Below are 18,134 nucleotides of genomic sequence, written 5' to 3'. Positions count from 1 at the left end.
ATACACAGACAAAGCTCCAAACAAAGCGCGAATCAGGGTAGTAGCACTGTCTGAGTAAATCGGAGACCTATCGCTATTTTGGCTCTCCGGAACGGGGTGTTAAGTCATAACCAACGGGTATGAGTTTCAAATGTATGTCTGTCTGTCATGGTCTAGATTATTGATTCAGCATTTCTCCTCTAGTGACAGAGGACAGTCCGGACACAGGCATAACAACAACAAACCACTGCTATATGCCCCACCCTGGTGACCAGTTCGCCCCAGACGATATCCTTGAGGTCAAGAAACCCCGTCGGTTTAAAGCAATAATAACGTACGTGTTGTGATGAAACCATATATCTATATTGTATGTTCCTGTTTGAAAATCCAAGCCGTTGCCCCAGACAGTGAATGCAACACACAACAGAAGTCATTTATTCATTGAGCATTAATTATGTCGTAGTAACAAGCTACCATATGTGTTGTCGATTTGTGTTCGCTTGTAAACGAACAGTCGCTCTACGGTTCTTTCCAAGTTATGTTCGAAGCCGAAGTAAATTTAGTTCGGCTAATATGCAAACCGAATCTACCACTAACTACTATAATTTAGCAACTGTTCAAGAACTACATATATGGCTTGGCGAAAAATAACACTGTATTTTTATTATTACAGTACAAAGTTACTTATATAGTGAAATCGTTCCATAAGTTAGCCGTTACTGTTAATATAATATGTTTTCGCTTGTTATACATAACGCAACAAATCCCAATTGACCACTCAATTTGTCATTGTGTTAATTTGTCGCCCATAATTGATTTTAATGAGTGAAAAATCAAAGTAAAGCAGGGTGTTATGTGACATTGCTTAAATGTATTAGCCCTTCGCCATACTGAAGACCCTGTGCCCGGTGACATCATTAAAACATGTTCCTTCCGTCCGACGCTATGTGGAGCTGCTTCGGCCGAACGTGAACTGCTAGCAAACCAGGAGACAAAAGCAACAAAGTGAACCCCCCTCCGGATCAATCAAATGTGTCAAATTTAACTGTTTAGGATCCGAAACCCAGTGATTACACCGTCACAGTAAGTATCCTGAGCACATGTACACGTCTGAGGAGGGTTTAATGTGGCCAGGACGTCGTGGTGAGTGTTGGTCTGATTCGGATCCCGTGTGGTTCGTGTGTTGCCACGGCTGGGTTCTGCCTCGCCAGGTTGGCTAGTATGTCCTGTGTGTGGCCTAGCTGGCAGCTAACCAGCTAGCAGTCGTGGTTTGGTCCGAAATTTACTAAACGCCTCTCCCAGGCAATCACAACGTTAATGGGATAGTTGTAGAAGTTACATTGTCTTGAATATCAGTGCTACAAATCCACGTGACTCAAGTGTTGTAGGTTACCTGTGTTGTTTTTGTGTGTTTGTTAGCCTTGCGGCTAACCCAGTTAGCACCATGATAGCCACCGTGGTGTTTACTGATGATGTAGCGTAAATGCCAGCAATGTTTCATTATAACGTTAAATATTTATTAGTATGAGGGTTGCACAAGTTTCAGGATTTGTGTTAGCCGTTGTTCAACGCGGGGAAGCCGAAAGCCGGTACGTAGTTAGATCCCATTGGTGTGTTATGTGAAGATGAAAGCTAGTCAGCGTTGGCAAGTTTCTGCTGCCCTCTCGCATCTTCCTGTCTAGTACTTAAGCCAAACCCGGAAAAACTGGCTGTCACTGTTCACTTAGGAAATGGCTTAACGCTACTTGTTTTTTGGATCATGTATTAACAATTAGGGATACAATTACGTATGTTGGCCACATTCACGAGGTTAGATTTAGATTAATGAACAATTATTTTTTAGGACTATTTATTAGAGATAGCTACAAATTAAACTGCATTTGGGTGTTACTTGTGTACTAAAGGCTAATGTTCTCAGCTTATGTGTCTTGTGTGTACACGGTCTTTGTCTGTATTGTTTGCTAAAGATAAAACTAAATTTTGTCTCTGTTTTTCCTTACTTATTTTATGCTGTATGTACAACATGCTTGATCTTGATTGCATTGGGTCCATAGTAACACAAGCCTTGTTGACATAAGGAAAATAATGATACATAGACTTAACATTCAGTGCAAAGTGAGGTACTAGTCGTTTGTGTTTTGGCACATTTCACCATGTGTATTGATACATTACATTACATACTCATACATAGACCTACCTTCATTATCACAGGATCATCATTTTGATAGTGTGGTGCTGATAATTCCCTCTAATTCTAATTCAGTATTTTAAGATCCTAGTTGTAAAAATGGTAGACTGGGTGTCTCTAAAAACGTGAGTCACTAGGTTGATTCTTTTTTAACCAGACACTACCACCTAAAAGATTTCAGTCATTAGTTTCTCAAAATGTACAAATCAGTGCTTTCAGCTGCTGAAGTGTTTCGGTGTAATGAAAACATGTGTGTATATGTAAGGATCAACATTCAGAATATTAAAGATTTAAGTAGCATGTATGTAGAGTTGTAGCACATTTTCAGTTGTGCATAGATCTATTGTACCATGAAGCACTTATGCATAATCAAATGTGATAAGAAAAAGTTACTGGCATTACAGAGCACACAGATAGGCCCCATTTCATCCAGATAGTCTTAGTATAAATATTGTGAATATTTCTGTGGTAAGCACAGTTATTCCAATAAATGGGAAAGGATTTGCATACAGTTTTAAAGGGTGGCAAGAAAGAGTATGTAATAGCGCAGGCTATTGTAATTGAGAAAGCTGACGGAATGTAGCAACAGTTCTGTGGAAGAAGCTTGGAGAGGTGTTCCTGCTCTTGATGGATGATTGCCATTTCCCAGGTGGCTGCTTGCATATGTAAGCTGTGGGCCATGAATGCGGTGGCTGAAACTGCACATGTAAATGAGACTGTGTAGCCTGACAGAGACTAAAATTAATAGTGTGTTTGGTTGGTGCTTGTCAACTTGCAAATTCTAACATTTCCATGTTTATTACCACAAAGTAACTTTCAAACAAAAATCATAGTGGTAAATACGGGCGGTAAATTGGGACTTTTATGTAACTTGATTTTACAGCCGTAGATGTGACTTTTAACTTCAACACACCATTTGTTGCTGCCAAACCTTATATAAAGAGCCCGGTCAAACAGTTTTAGAAAATTAGATTGAAATTAAAATGTCATGTACAGGAGTTCTGTGTGATTGCAGAATTCCTGTATTACCTGTTGTTTTGGATTCTTAAGTATTTCTTTAGACTACACTGTGATCCATTTTCTCTCTCTCTCTCTGTCTCTTTTTAGGTTGTGTGCGGAGAGGTGGAACTGCTTCAGTCATAAATGGAGAGGGACAAGCAGGCACCCTGTGTCCTGGGCAGCCACACAATCATTAGAACACCTGCTTGAGAGCTGCAGTATCGATGACTACACCTGAAAACATTGATTACATTTGACAACGCAGACCTGACTATTCTACAGAAACCCTTGGGCTGCTGCCATGGATGGGGAAGAGGAGGTCTCTCACATGAGTGAGGATATGGTCAGTGAACCTAATGGCTCCATAGAAAGTAAAAAAAGAGAGGCAAAAGGGACTTGCTTGAAAATTGAGGGCCAGGATGGCTATGTGTTCAAATCCTACAGCATTAACCCTCATGAGACTGCGAATGCAAAGTCACCTGCTTGTTCCTCAATAACACTGGATAAAGACTCTCCCCCTTCTTTTGATTTATCTTCTCAGGGTGACAAACAGTTGGAGTCAGACCAAGCAAGTGAGACTGATCCAGCTTCTCCCACTCTTTCAAACAAATGCCCAAATAATGATACTGAGGGGAATGCGGAGAATGAACAGTATGAAAATGGTAATGAAGCAAGTCAACATATCAAAGAGGAGACTGGGGATGCAAATGGGATCGAGGAGGAAATCCAGGATGACGAAAGGCTAGCATTTGGTAGCTCAATTGGCCCTTTTGTAACTAGAGATGGCGATGAATATAATAATTTACTAAGTGGATACACAAGCACCCTTTATGATGTTGCCATGGATGCTGTCACTCAGAGCCTTTTGTCATCTATAAGGAGTAATACCAACCCAAGGAAAAAATCCCCTGCATGGAATCATTTCTGCATATCTCCACGAGACAGTACCAAAGCAATCTGTTTATACTGCATGAAAGAGTTCAGTCGGGGTAAGAATGAGAAAGACCTCAGTACAAGCTGTTTAATGAGGCACGTACGAAGGGCTCACCCCAATGTGCTTTTACAAGATGGAGCAGATGCATCCTCCAATCATCTGACTAGCTCTCCTGCCTCATCTTTGATACCTCCCTCCCCAAACTCACCAAAAAACGGAGACTTGACAAATAGTGTTATTTCTTCTGCCTCAAAGAACACTTCACCGTCCACCTCCTCAGCTGACAACTCGGATCTGTCATCCAAAGAAGTGTTACCCAAAGTCGAACCAAAACTAGAACCGTATGCCAACACTGACACTGTTTGCAGCACGCTGTCATCCTCACATTCCAATGAAAACAACCTTGAAGACATGTCAGACGGAGGGCCCGAGCGCCTTTCTGGGACCCCTAAAAGCTCGAGTTCCCGTCGAAGATCAGCTGTATGGAAACACTTCTACCTGTCGCCTGCTGACAATTCCAAAGCAGTATGTATCCATTGCATGAATGAATTCAGTAGGGGTAAAAATGGGAAGGATCTAGGGACAAGCTGTCTGATTCGTCATATGTGGAGGGCCCACAAAGAGGTTGTCATTGAGGAAAATGGACAGGGAAATCACATTCCCCCACCCTATACAAACCCGCCCTCACTGTTGTCCCGCACACAACTACAGGATCCACTTGAAGTAAAAAAAGAATCACCCCTTCTTCCATCCTCACCAGAAACCATATCAGATGAACTGCCCCAAAGCATGGAGGAAAGCATGGATATAAAAGAGGAATCTGATGACATGATGCATCTGTCAGGGCAGGAGTCCTCTCTCAATCTCTCCTTCAAAACTCAAGGGGAGGATACACCCCTAACTTCCTCACCATGCGACCTCTCAGAGGGCCCCAGCCTCAATCAGGATCATTCAGTTTTCCAGCAAAACAAGAAGATCATGAAACGGGTGAAATCTGAAGTGTGGCACCATTTCATAGTGTCACCAGTTGACCAGTTAAAAGCACTGTGCCGTTACTGTCCATGCGTCATCAGTCGGGGGAAACGGGGCGACTTTGGTACAAGCTGTCTGATGAGGCATCTTATGAGACGCCACCCAGACGTCCTCAAAAACCAAAAAAGCACAGATGAGAAGGAATCTTCCCCTCATCCCTACACCAATCTCACCACAACAGACGCAGTTTCAACCAAAGAAACTGAGAGCCCTGCCAGTGAGAAAAAGCCACAAACCCTGCCTGTTTTCAGCAAAAAGACGTCAAAACTGTGGAACCATTTCTCCATTTCACCTGCTGACCCCACAAAGGTGATTTGTTTGCACTGTAGCCGCACAATTAGCAGAGGCAAAAAGACTACAAACCTCGGCACAAGCTGCCTCTTTAGGCATATGCAGAGGTTTCATGGACATGTTCTTGAAAGTAACAAAGCTATCTCAGGTGATGTGCCGTCTGCTGAAATTCACGTTAAACAAGAGCTCATGGACACTTCCGTTTATGAAACAGAACAGAACCGTGAGAGGTTTGATGAACACCACCCGATTGCCAAAAAAATAACCAAACTTATTGCAGAAATGCTCGCACTGGATCTTCAGCCATCAGCTATCGTGGAGAATGCTGGACTGAACAGACTACTAGAGTACCTCCAGCCTCAGTATTCTCTACCACCTTCTTCTTACTTTACCAGCACTGCCATACCAGATATGTACGAAAAGGTGAAGGATGTTGTGCTGACCCATCTGAAAGAGGCTGAAGGTGGTGTTGTCCATTTTACAACTAGTATTTGGGTCAGTAGCCAGACAAGGGAATACCTGACCCTTACCGCCCACTGGGCGACGTACGAGTCAAGTGTCAGACCCCAGGGTCAGGACTTTCACTGCTCCGCTCTCTTAAGTGTCTCACAAATAGACTGTGATCACAATATGCATGACATCCCAAAGCAGCTCGAGTATCTGTGGGATTCTTGGATCACCTCATCGGGGCTGAAAAAGGGGTTCACTGTAACTGATAACAACACCATCAGAAACACCTTGGAGGACCGTGGCCATGTCACCATGCAGTGTTTTGGACACACTATAGACCTCATTGTTAGCGAAGCCATAAAGAGCCAGAGAATGGTTCAGAACCTTCTGAGTATTGCACGAAAGATCTGTGAACGTGTGCACCGCTCAGCAAAAGCCAAGGAGAAGCTGGCTGAGCTCCAGAGGGCCCACCAGCTGCCAGAGAACCAACTGATTCAGGATGTTCCCTCCAAATGGAGGACCTCCTTTTTCATGCTGGAGCGGCTGGTGGAACAGAAGAAAGCCATCGACGAGATGTCGATCGAGTGCAATTTCAGGGAAATGATCAGCTGCGATCAGTGGGAGGTGATGCTGTCAGTCTGCAATGCAATGAAACCTTTCGAAGTCGCCTACAGGGAGATGAGCAACCGCACTGCCACTCTGGGACAAGTGATACCACTCATTCACATCCTCAATAGAAAGATAGACCTGCTGTTTGATGAAACTGTGGGCATAGACAACATGCTCAAATCTCTAAAAGAAGCCATGGTGAGCAGAATGTCCGCAACTCTGCACGACCCACGATTCACCTGGGCGACCATGCTGGACCCACGATACAAGACTTCATTGTTCACAGAGGAAGAAGCTGAACAATGTAAACAAGATCTAATCCGGGAGCTGGACTTGTCGTCTTCTACCTCAGTGGCAGTTAAGCCTCTGCTGCCCAATGGCTGCAATGAGGCCCCCGTTTCATCCAACACCTCCCACTCAAACAAGGACAACCTCTGGTCCCTAATGGCTGACATCCGACAAAAGATAAAACACGAGGAGAAGCCGAAGTCCTCAGAGCTGGCAGTGCTGGAGTACCTTGAGGAAGACATACTTGATCAAAGCTGTGACCCCCTCGACTATTGGAACCTGAAAAAGTTCCTGTGGCCTGATCTTGCCAAAGTAGCTGCCCGTTACGTGGGCTGCCCTCCCAGCATCGTCCCAGCAGAGACACTGTTCAGCACAGCTAGTGTCAACTGTGCCCTAAATCAGCCCAGGCCTTTACTGGAAAACATGGAGGGTCTGGTGTTCCTCAAGGTCAACCTCCCTTTGATTTATTTTCAGTACTGATTATCATTGAGCATTAACTTGAAAACCCTTTTATCAAGGACCAAGTTGATTAGCTGTGAAATGGGGGTTTTCTTTTGGGCAAATTGTAAAATATCAATTTATACACTGATTGAATCTCAATGCAAAGGCCAGATTTGGAGGTTTTATTGTATTCTGTGTACTACTGTTAAACACTTTGGAGCTGTTGTGATGAAACGTCTCAGTCAGAAGTGTATCAGGGAGGGAGGGTTTTTCTAGCTGTAGGGGTTGGTGATAATGTGTTTGCTTGTAAATCGATGTTTTTGTTTTCTGTCTACTCTCTTCTTGTGCCTTATCCAAAACTACTTCAGGTCAAAATGCTGTAAATATTTTGTTAAATTGCGAAAATCACGTCAGGATGCTTTTTGATTATTATGTATTAAATGATAGATAAATGCAGAGTTGTTTTCTGAATGAAAACATGGCCCAAAAATAAATGCTGTGACTGAAAGATGTTTTAAGTTAATGTTATTTAATTTTCATTGTGAATTTGTGGCTCATGGTACTGTCATTTAGAAATAGACCTTTTTTTTTTTTTTTTAACTTGCTGAAATGTTTTTAATAAGATCATGTATGATATTGCTGTATTTTTAGAATAAGCAGTTTGTTTGGAATATACAATTTGTCTCTAAAGCACAATTTAAGTTTATGTCCAGGGGATTAAATTATGGGTTTATTATTGAGTAAAACAATGTACTGTACATTTTTATATTAAATGACTTCTGAACCTAATTTGATAAATGTTTTAGCATTGAGACTGGAACCATGCAAATTTTGTGGTCATTTGTAAATAAAGGTTTTCCTAATGCAATATTGCAGAGGTTTTTCTTTGGTTGAGAGATGTTTTAATGTTCAGATCATGGAGTTTACAGGGTTGTCTCTCATGTGCAGGCTTGATACATAAAAGTCCAATTTCGGAAACAAGGTTCTTCCACTCAGTTTCAACTTTATTCATCTATAAAATCTATCTATAAAATATACAAATCACAGCCTGAGGTAAAGAATACCAAACTGTCTGTAGAAGATAAGTTTCCTTGTCTGCAAGAAGACATTAAATTTTTTCCTTGCTATTCATGGGAAACGCAATGCATTACACATCAGCATGAGAATAGTGAACCATTTTAAACATCAGAAAAGATGTATGACAGTTCAGTGCAACATATTTATCTACTTTGGTAGCACGTCAGCAGTTGATCTGTGGTGGAATGTGATGGATGACAGACGTGTTATTCTTTTCATACCTGGAAAAATAGCCTTTACATTTGAATAACCTTTGAGATACTTGTTATTGTCACCTTGGGTCTTATATTTTGGTCACTAAGAAAGCATGACTCTTTAATCCAACACATCATTCCTGTTAAAGTCACTTTTTTTGTTGCCCGGTTGCAGTCCCTCTCTCCATTAGCACGGTTTTTCTCTCTAATCGCACACTGACAGGAGGGAATTGAAACAAGTTGAAGGCAATGTTGCTGTAACCCTCTACGAAGGCCAGAGGCTGATGAGTGTCCTGGAGTAGCTTTATCTTGGTGACGTTAGCCTCCATCAGGAGGTGCGAGTACATTTTGATCTCAGGATTTGTTAGGTTCAGGTCCTCACGTTTGTCATATCTGTAAAAAATAAAAATAAAAATTTAACGTTACAAGAGTGATAATATTGAGTACATTGTTTTTGGCAAAGTTTAGTTCAAAACAATGAAAAATACAATAACCTCCATTTTCTGTTCTGCTCCAAGAAGCGAGACACTCCAGTTTCAGCTGCATAGGTGTCAATATGAACAAAGACATCTGAGGGGACAAAGGCATTGTGTAACAATGTGAGAACAGTGTTCTCTGAACAAACCTATTATGCATGTAAAAAAGGATTATATTCGTATACAGTATTTTGTATAATTACTGAAAAAGTAAAAAAGCCAAGATTCTTTTGTCTTATGCACATTTAATATAGTTAATCATACTAACATGGTTTGCATACATGTGCAAATAAATAAAGTCAGTCTAGTTTAGCTGAGATAATTGCACAACAAGGAAAATTAAAAGGCAATCTAAGAAGCACCCCCTAAATTGCACATTACAAGCACATATGATTTTGAAGTTTTTTCCACATTTTCAATGATTAAAAGACTTAATTGACTTATTAGCTCGTGTTATAAAGTGGCAAGGATTAATAGTGTTTCTGATTTCTTGTATAAGACTATTTCTTGTAAACTCTCCACAAATAAAAACGTGCTCAAAGTGATTCCAACCTGCTGTGACTGGTAACAGCCTGTGTAGTTCCTGCATTCCTCGGCCGCCTGGGTAGTTGTGGTGGGAAACGTAGAGACAAATACTAGAGTACGCAGCATTGGTCAACAGCTGGCCAACCACGACCGCAGAGCCCAGTTTATACATCCAGGATTTCTGGTAGTTGCACAAACTAAAGTACAAAGGAAGAAGAGAGTGAGCTTTTGCAGTGTCTCATATAAAAGAGCAGCTAATGTCAGACACTGGTATCCTGCCACACTGTTGACACAGGATGTCTTTCTTTTGATGGCACTGATATCAATATCTGGAGAATAGCTGCTTTGTATCTATTTTAAGAGCACGAAATAATCAACATCCACCAGCCAAGTCAACTGTCTCACCTTCCAAAGGATTTCTGTACTCTATAGGTCATATCTGGCTTACAAAGCAATAAATGTCTGGTTTGTGTTGGAGTCCATCGGACACTCTTGTTGGTTGATAAAATGTAAATTTCCTGCCCTGTATTTTTGAATGTAAGCATTAGGGTAATATGTTTTCACTTACATGAAAGAACAGCCTCGGGCAGCCACCAAGCTGAGCATAGGGAAAGTGTATATGATGAAGCGCATCTCCTTGTGGGGCAGCAGCGAGTAGATGAGGATGAAGCCCACGGTGGGTAGCAGCAGCAGCCTCATCCGCCTGTCAAGGAGGCCGAGGGGGACGAAGAGCAGCGTGCAGCCCAGGGCGCGGGGCACAGCAGAGTAAAAATACCACAGAAAGGGGGAGGTTTACTGGGGAGAAGAGAGTCAAGGAGAACTGGGAAGGTGGAGCTCATCCTTGAAATTAACAAAAAGTTCAAGTGAATGCACAAGTGATAGCTAAACATAAGTGGGAGTGTACTCAAGTAAATGAAAGGATATTCCCCAGTTGGAACTTTTGTTGAGAATAGTGTTGTACCACAAAACCTGACCTTCAGGCCACAAAAACTTCCCCCAAAAGAAGGTGTCAATGGCCACTGTCAGAGCTGTAAAAGACAAAGGAAGTTAAAATCTGTTTGGACAGCAGGGGCAATTTACTGTTTATTGAGTATGTACTTTTCATATACTGTACATTTACTACTCACCCAGTGATAAGATCCCAGCAGGAACGGCATAGTAAAGCAGCTGCAGCAGTCCCAGCCTCCTGCTCAGCAGTGATATTAGTAACATGAGACCCAAGAAGATGCAGAGCTCCGACCGGAACACAATGATGACCAAAGCAGAGAGGCTGACGAACCGGCCGTGTTCCTGAGCCATCCAAGATGTGAATGCTACCAGAACTGGGAAGAAAAATGTACTGTCATCATGTCACTTGTAGATTTACTCACTAATTCAGGAAAACAGGAAAATAAAAAGGTTAATCCAGAGTCTCTGGATTATGATGATTTTTACCAATGTATCTTACCTATTGGCAGTGCAAATACATTAGGGAGCGTCCTGGTGCTATAGAACATTAGGTGAAACTGAGAAGCACACATCAGACAGAAGAGCCCTGCAACTGTGGAGCCAAATTGCCTCCTCACCTCCCTCTGCATGTGCCACAGTGCACTGATAACACACACTCCCAGGGAAGCTCGGACTGCACAGGACACAGCAAGATAGCACATTTGTTTAAACCAAAGAGGCAACATTGTTTTTAACATATCAGTGGATTGGAAAGTACCAATTAGCGATTTACCTGTCAGCTGTGTGTAGAATTTCGGTGCATCCAGCAGAGAGGACAGAAACACAATGGGGGAGCAGAGCGTGGAGAGAAACAGGGGGCCAAGGAAAGTCCGTGGCACCACACCAGGGAACTCATGATGGTCATACTGAAAGACAGGACACACTCTGGTCTCAACAACACTAATACAAGCCAGACCTTAATACAGAAAATGTTTTTTACTTGAGTTGCAAAGTTAATTTTTGACCTTAGAAACAGCAGTTGACAAAAACAATTGCATCTCAAGGTCCATTTAGTGGCTGATCTGGAGTTCTTAATCATATCACATGCTGATTTCATCAGCAGAATGAGTTTTCACAGTTGTCAAGGACCTGTAGATGTTTAAAAAAAAATGTTGTCATGACAATTGGGCAAACTCATCATGATCAAAAGCTCTAAATGGATCTTGAGCTGAGACTGTTGTGTCAACTGTTTTCTCAATTCTTTTGGTATGATTATATGACTTAATATTAATGGTTCTGTAAAACCACTGAAGTGTATGATTTGGGGCTATACAAATAAAATTGTCACTAATTTATGTTTCAAACAAAATGTATCGTTTTTAGCTAATATGGAAATGATGCAGCATACGTTTTTTGAAAGCAGTAAGATTACATTTTAAAGTTCAGCAGGAATAATTCAGCATTCATTTCTATGACTTCACAATGCTTCCTCATATGTATTTTTTTTAAATCTTACTCATGGCTTTGTATTGCATTAAGTATAAATTAACCAAAACCGTACATGTCATTCATTGTACTCTCTTTGGGACTGCTATGGAATTTTACATTCAAACACATTTCCCCCTTCTACAAATGATAAGGCTATAAAACTGTGAAGCTCTAAAATACATACAAACTGTGTTAATGTAAGTGTTTGTCTGTATGGTTTTTGGAACGTGTTCACAAATGTTTGATTTAAGAAAGACAATTATTTCATTCACTGGTGCTGTGAATAGTTAGCATAGCTTGTTAGCACATCTAGTTAGTACCTGCATCTATAACACCTGCTTACCTTGTCAAAGTTAAGTCTGTGATACAGAATATCGTGCACCGCTTGTAAATTAAAGCTCTCCTCAACTTTAGTAAACGGGCATATTAATAAATGCAAGAGAGCCACAGATATTAATAAAAGTAGCAGTGGCAGCCCCATAACATCCCTCTTTTCAGCCATGACAGCTGAAAGATTGTCACTTCCGGTCAAGACAGGAAGCGAGCTGCACAACATGTTTTCATATCGCTAAAAAAAAAATAATATCCTTTTTCTAGTAATGGGATTAAGATATTGTTTAGAAATTGTATTAATCACTTCATCCACAATGAAAAACTAAATTATTTAAAAACTACTACTAGAATTCTTGAATTTTCCACGTGGGGAAGGAGCTTTTTGTCCCGCGCGTGGCGGCCCGCGATTGGTTGTACATTTGATTGACAGGCAATCCCAGCAAATCAGCGCAAGCCACAATCGACCAGAGGCTGACGCGGAAATCTAAAAACGCATCCGTTTTTTTTCTACACCCGGCATGTAAATACTACTTTGTTGCGCTTTGCATAGATAACGCTAACTCAGATTTAATGTTAAAAACTGCTCATGTAGATGTGTCCGAACCGTGCAGCACTTTAATATTGGTTGAAAGCTTGCTTGCTAGTGGCTGAAGCGTTTGTCCTGATATGAAACTGTCTGAATTGATCGGCTGAGATGCTGTCCACCGGTCCAGAGCTGCGGCTACTGCGGCTATTGTCTTGTGTAACTCTTGTTTTACTTTTTCAAGTCACCGGCGCCAAGAGGGATTCAAGCGCCTGTTCTACCTGTCGGCAAATTACTGATAACTTCAACAAGGTAAAGGGCACATTTCTAAACCTCACCTTTTATGTTGTATTTCATTGTATTGATGTCTTGCTCTAATATTGTGAATGTTTCCTGCTACCTTAAATGGTGCCAAATGCCTGAAATGTCTGCCAGACCCTTGCCTGTTTCTTTCTGCACAAACAATGGCACTACTTTTGTATTTTAGGGCTTTGACAGAACAGCAAAGCAGAACTTTGGCGGAGGCAACACAGCCTGGGAAGAGAGAAAACTGTCCAAATATGAGACAAGGTGAGACAGTGCATCCTGTCCTGTCCAAACTACAGGTCACCCTGCCACAGGAACCGGTCATCAGAGCTGTGTTTGCTTTGCACCAGAGCTGCAGGCTGTTGTACTTGGCACATTAAGCGTATCAAAGTTTTAGATAAGCAATATGTGTTTGAATCTATAGCTATCCGTGTACCCAAGTGTAGCTGGTAGCATAAGCAAAGTTTTAAACTGCTGCATTTGGCAGGTGAAGGGTGTTTATTTCCCACTCTGGCAAGGCCTACCTTAAGTAACAGTTTGCTTTCCTGCATTTTACACAAACATGTGCAATCTTGAACTAACTTCCATGCGGCACTTCCTTTTTTATCACGCACTTTATGTGGTGGCATATGCTCATTTCTACTGCCTACCTCATTCAACTTCGATCCATTCTTCTTGTTAGATGTTTCATGTCTGTCCCATGCTTCCTTTGCAGCGAGATTCGTCTGATGGAGATCGTGGAGGGGCTGTGTGACAGCAGCAGCTTTGAGTGCAACCGCATGCTAGAGGAGCACGAAGACCATTTTGAAACTTGGTGGTTCAAGAGGTGGGTGTTGGTTAACGCAAATATTTTGAAAGTTTAACCTGTCAACCACATTGGCAAGTTTGGTTGGTTTTTAACTGTTAGAGACAGGCAGATTGATGCCCTGCCATTATGATTAGGCATACTGACAGAGCTATCATCTGCATCTGAGTTATTTGTGTGTTTAAAAGATTGTTTCAGAATGTGGTAAACCTCATCTCTTCCTGTTTTGTTTCCTGTTGCAATGCAGGAAAACAAAACACCCTGATCTACATAAATGGTTCTGCATTGAAACCATCAAAGTGTGCTGTCCAAAGGGAACATTTGGACCAGACTGCAATGGTGAGGAAAATTCTTAGTGTGTACGTTGGTTCTGTGTCTGGCAGGCTACATATACCGTAGCTAAAAAAATAATGTATTTTCAACAAATAATAGAACCTGTGGCAGCAGCACGGATATTAAACGTGGTTAAATATTTTTGTGTTTTGTGCTCTCTTTCTGATTTTTACTTTCTGAAGCCTGTGTGGGGGGCTCTGACAGACCTTGTCATGGAAACGGAATGTGTGATGGCGACGGGACTCGTGGAGGGAACGGAAAGTGCAGCTGTGACCACGGTTACAAAGGGGAGTTCTGCCTGGACTGCATCGACGGCTACTTCAACGAAGTGAGGAACGACACTTTCTCTCTGTGCACAGGTACACTTAAACACCCATAAACGGAACAAGCAGCTGCTGTTTTTCGGTGACACGTCACTCACCTTTGTATATACGCAAGGGGTGGGGGGAGGAGTGAGTGGTAAATAATCTGTCGTGATTCTGGATTCGGGCTTCTCTTTCTCCTACAGAGTGCCACTCCTCCTGCAAAACCTGCACCGGAGCCACCAATCAGGATTGTGATGAGTGCAAGGAAGGCTGGGAGGAGGATGACCAGGAAGCTTGTGTTGGTAAGAGGACCAGTAAAAAGTCTCCATGAAGTAGTTTGAGTGTCTGGAGACTAGTGCCTGTTAGTCTCCAGACTTCACACATGCGCACAGTTCAGTATCAAAGAACATAAATACTGCGTGATCCCTGACTGATCCCTTATCTGACTGCCACGTTTGACGCTTGGTAGTTTTCGTTCTGATGTGGTAAAAGGCATAAAGAATGTAAAGGACATTATGCTCTGAGCACACTTAACCTCACTCTAGTCCATCTGATGTGTTACAGATGTAAACGAGTGCTCCAATGACTCCTCTCCATGTAAAGAAGATGAATACTGCCTCAACACAGAAGGCTCCTACTCCTGCAAGGGTAAGAGGACATATGCCATAGGTGTCAACTTATCACTTTTTTTTATTTTTATTTTTGCACAACATTGTGGTTTGTAAGGACACAACAGTAGGTATAATGAAATTACCAATAGTGTAATGTGTATTTCTACTGTCATATACAGTATAAAATACCCAATTCCAATGTTGCTTTTAAAATTTGTAATTTGTAAATTTGGTTACTTTGGTATGCTGAACAAGTCTCATGACTAATGGGGCCATGAACTATTTCAAAATGCATCATATTTCACAAATTTACAGCTGTCAAACAGGAAAATAATTTCCCTCTTCATTTAAATATATTTTTTAGTGAGATTCATCTAATAGAAAGTTGTTTTGTGTGTTTGTCCTTTACAGCCTGTGACAAAGTGTGCTCCGGCTGCACTGGAGACGGTCCAGATAAGTGCCAGGCTTGTGCCAGCGGGTACCAAGACACAGAGGGCATCTGCACAGGTATGATGTAAATAATTTCCTATTTGAAAGGTTTCACTCCTTTTATGCTGTTGTGCATAGCCAAGGGTCAAGGCTCTTTTTTTTTTTTTTTTTTTTTTTGTAGGTAGAGGACAAAAGATTGTTGCATGCACTGGGATTCTTTCTTGAGTAAATCTGCATTGGTACACACAATTCCTTAAAAAGAATGTTGAAAAACGTTACATTAATTACTATTAATTATTAATTACTTAAATGTTATATTAACAACTTATGTTTTGGAGAATGAACAGTCTAAAAGTCTGACATTTTTAGATATATATATTAGATACATTTTTACATATTCAGTATCTTTCTTATTGTCAACAAATGCCATGAAAATATGTGTTAATGCATCTCTCAGCACTGTACAGCCTATCTGTGGCTTTTAGACCCAAACCCATTTGTTCCTACTGATGATGAAAGGCTATAAAACAGGTCACACATATATAGTTGTATTCATTTAGGGGGGGGGAGCAGCAGGGCAGTGTAGTTTTTAGCAAACGTTACTCAAACAATAGTACACAGCGCTTTTTGGGGGGACTATTTTCAGCTGCAGATTGATTGATTTCTACATTTAAGTGAGTATTTAAGGCACCAGGACAGTACATGTGATCGAACCAAAATAAACTGCACTCCTGGTGTTCATCATAATGAAGGAACATGTCACCCAGTGCAACGGTGTTACTCACTGATGGGTTTTTTAATAGTCTTTGGAAAAAAAAATGTAGCTCTGAGGAATAAGATACATCAGGCTTTGGCTACACACACAACACTTGTTAGTAGCATCAATACATTGTCAGTCAGTTTTGGTCTTTTTTTGAATTTATAGGATTTGTTGAGAGTAAGAAAAATGTAGAATATCACCAGATTCTGTTTAATCTTTAAGCTTGAACTTGTGTCATTAGCATAGTAAGATTTTGATTGTACATTCAGTCCCCCTTCTTACCGTATCCTGTTGGTGATTTTACACTGTGTGGTCAAAGGAAGGTATCTCTGCCTTTCCTATGACTGAGTCCTTTTTATAATTGTTATTACATTGACTTTGTACATATTACCACTTACTGGTGATGAAACCGTTCTGTCTGAAAACATCAGAAGACAGAAGATCAGTGTTGCATTGTGTTTTTCAGATATCGACGAGTGTTCCCAGCCAGAGCCAGTATGCACTGAGCAGCACCGGGAGTGTGTCAACACTAAAGGCAGCTATGAGTGCATCTGCTCGAGTGGCTACGAGGAGCAAGATGGCGAGTGTGTCCAAACGCTGCAGCCAGGTGAGGATTAGTGTTTGTTTAAGCACTGGTTTTGTATGATTTGTGCTCAACAGATTTTATAAAACTGTTGTGTATATTAGCAGTTGCCTTTTTTATCACAGTAGTGAAAAGATACTGTAGTTATATATATTTCTTGAACAGAAAGTTGACATTGTCCTCTACAGAGTTTACAGATACAGCCTATGAAACAAGTTGAAAGTAAATTGCATAATTTTAAAAATACATAGGCAATGGCTGAAATTTTGCTGTACTCCATTACTTTTCACAACAATATTAGCAATACTAAAAGTGAATATATTAGATGATGATGATGATGATGATGATTATGATTATTATTATTATTATTTATTTATTCATGCGTCCATTCTCATCAGAAAAAGTGGAGGGGTCTGGAGCATCCGAGACGACCACAAGTCCACATGGGGAGCTTTGATGTTAAAAACTGGGACCAATGGGAGCAAATCAGGAAGGGTTGGAATTTCTGCACATCTGAAGCCGCTCATTTTTAAATTGTCAACTACATGCACTTAATTTACCAGCTGCACTTAGAATCAACAAAAGCTTTCCAGCAGTGGATCATGGATTAAAGGACAAAAAAAAGAGACATTTTTTGCTCTCAGTATGCTGGTCATTGTTGCTTTTCTCTGGTGTGCTCAAACTACCACTTGTTGTCTTTATTTGTTGTATGGTTTTTAAATGGAAGGTGTTTCAATAAAGGTGAGTTTAACATAAACCCACGTCAACAAAATGTGTCTTTTTTTTTTATTCTTGAGGAGCAAATGTAGTGCAGTGGATTAAATTAAGTTAGGAAGTTAAAATCGCAGGTTGCATTGTGTTGCAGTGATCATAGATGACCACATGGTGGCAGTCTAGCCATATGAAATATGCATGCTTACTACTTAAGATGAGTGCCTTAAATTGATTTAGAAAGTGTTCACACTGTTTTTTACTCATCTCTTATTCATATATCTCATAGCCATTTTGATGCATGACCAGATTTGAGTGTGTTTTACCATAGGGAATCATACTGTATATTTTGTATCATTCATACCTACATGTTCCATATCTTCAATTTTAATGTATTTCCACACACAGCATTAATCCAGTTTCCCTGTGTGGCCTGGAACATGTATTTTTGGTCTTTTGAAAGTCGGCAGCACTGTCACGACTCCAGTGTCAGGGTACCTTTTGGAAAGATCTTCCTCTGGCCCAGTTTGGATCAAA

General features: G+C 41.0%; 3 protein-coding genes across 8 annotated transcripts; 2 read left to right on the top strand and 1 right to left on the bottom strand.

Moving 5' to 3' along the window:
- The first annotated feature begins 182 nt into the window (after positions 1–182).
- Positions 183–8,079, top strand: zbed4 (zinc finger, BED-type containing 4). Of its 4 annotated transcripts, XM_044185334.1 has the most exons (3): positions 890–1,062; positions 3,275–3,509; positions 3,708–8,079. In XM_044185334.1, exons 2-3 carry the CDS (start codon positions 3,468–3,470, stop codon positions 7,248–7,250), a joined length of 3,585 nt encoding a protein of 1,194 aa, XP_044041269.1. In that variant the 5' UTR covers positions 890–1,062; positions 3,275–3,467; the 3' UTR covers positions 7,251–8,079. The 4 variants fall into 4 exon arrangements, with proteins under 4 accessions (XP_044041267.1, XP_044041266.1, XP_044041268.1 ...); XM_044185332.1 differs by lacking the exon at positions 890–1,062 and adding an exon at positions 183–313 and having other exon boundaries at positions 3,275–8,079; XM_044185331.1 differs by having other exon boundaries at positions 889–1,062; positions 3,275–8,079.
- Positions 8,080–8,194: 115 nt separating this feature from the next.
- On the bottom strand, positions 8,195–12,566 carry alg12 (ALG12 alpha-1,6-mannosyltransferase). 3 transcript variants are annotated; one of them, XM_044185339.1, is made up of 10 exons: positions 12,242–12,554; positions 11,436–11,559; positions 11,204–11,336; positions 10,931–11,104; positions 10,611–10,805; positions 10,408–10,511; positions 10,052–10,275; positions 9,511–9,680; positions 8,977–9,052; positions 8,195–8,875 (listed from the first exon to the last, which is right to left on the bottom strand). In XM_044185339.1, exons 2-10 carry the CDS (start codon positions 11,478–11,480, stop codon positions 8,632–8,634), a joined length of 1,365 nt encoding a protein of 454 aa, XP_044041274.1. In that variant the 5' UTR covers positions 11,481–11,559; positions 12,242–12,554; the 3' UTR covers positions 8,195–8,631. The 3 variants fall into 3 exon arrangements, with proteins under 3 accessions (XP_044041274.1, XP_044041273.1, XP_044041275.1); XM_044185338.1 differs by lacking the exon at positions 11,436–11,559 and having other exon boundaries at positions 12,242–12,474; XM_044185340.1 differs by lacking the exons at positions 10,931–11,104; positions 11,436–11,559 and having other exon boundaries at positions 12,242–12,566.
- Positions 12,567–12,705: 139 nt separating this feature from the next.
- creld2 (cysteine-rich with EGF-like domains 2) lies at positions 12,706–17,643 on the top strand. The gene is made up of 10 exons (XM_044185341.1): positions 12,706–13,066; positions 13,242–13,324; positions 13,776–13,886; positions 14,113–14,204; positions 14,381–14,557; positions 14,707–14,805; positions 15,068–15,151; positions 15,526–15,621; positions 16,770–16,910; positions 17,285–17,643. The coding sequence occupies exons 1-10, from the start codon at positions 12,926–12,928 to the stop codon at positions 17,341–17,343; spliced, it is 1,083 nt and encodes a 360-aa protein (XP_044041276.1). The 5' UTR covers positions 12,706–12,925; the 3' UTR covers positions 17,344–17,643.
- The last annotated feature ends 491 nt before the right edge of the window (positions 17,644–18,134 follow it).

The sequence above is a fragment of the Siniperca chuatsi genome, linkage group LG23, assembly GCF_020085105.1.
Source record: "Siniperca chuatsi isolate FFG_IHB_CAS linkage group LG23, ASM2008510v1, whole genome shotgun sequence".
NCBI classification, from domain to species: Eukaryota; Metazoa; Chordata; class Actinopteri; order Centrarchiformes; family Sinipercidae; genus Siniperca; species Siniperca chuatsi.
The sequence above is the reverse complement of the archived record's forward strand: the minus strand, read 5'-3'. Positions and strand labels throughout refer to the sequence as shown.

What these genes read in the sequence shown, in the direction of transcription:
- alg12 (XM_044185338.1), bottom strand. Translation starts at nt 12,454, where the DNA reads ATGTTGTGCAGCTCGCTTCCTGTCTTGACCGGAAGTGACAATCTTTCA. An exon ending in TGTATTTGCACTGCCAATAG is followed by an intron (nt 10,806 to 10,930) that starts GTAAGATACATT and finishes TTTTCTTCCCAG; the next exon opens with TTCTGGTAGCATTCACATCT. An exon ending in GAGCAGAACAGAAAATGGAG is followed by an intron (nt 8,876 to 8,976) that starts GTTATTGTATTT and finishes TATTTTTTACAG; the next exon opens with ATATGACAAACGTGAGGACC.
- creld2 (XM_044185341.1), top strand. Translation starts at nt 12,926, where the DNA reads ATGCTGTCCACCGGTCCAGAGCTGCGGCTACTGCGGCTATTGTCTTGT. An exon ending in ATTTGGACCAGACTGCAATG is followed by an intron (nt 14,205 to 14,380) that starts GTGAGGAAAATT and finishes TACTTTCTGAAG; the next exon opens with CCTGTGTGGGGGGCTCTGAC. An exon ending in TGACCAGGAAGCTTGTGTTG is followed by an intron (nt 14,806 to 15,067) that starts GTAAGAGGACCA and finishes GATGTGTTACAG; the next exon opens with ATGTAAACGAGTGCTCCAAT.
- zbed4 (XM_044185332.1), top strand. Translation starts at nt 3,468, where the DNA reads ATGGATGGGGAAGAGGAGGTCTCTCACATGAGTGAGGATATGGTCAGT.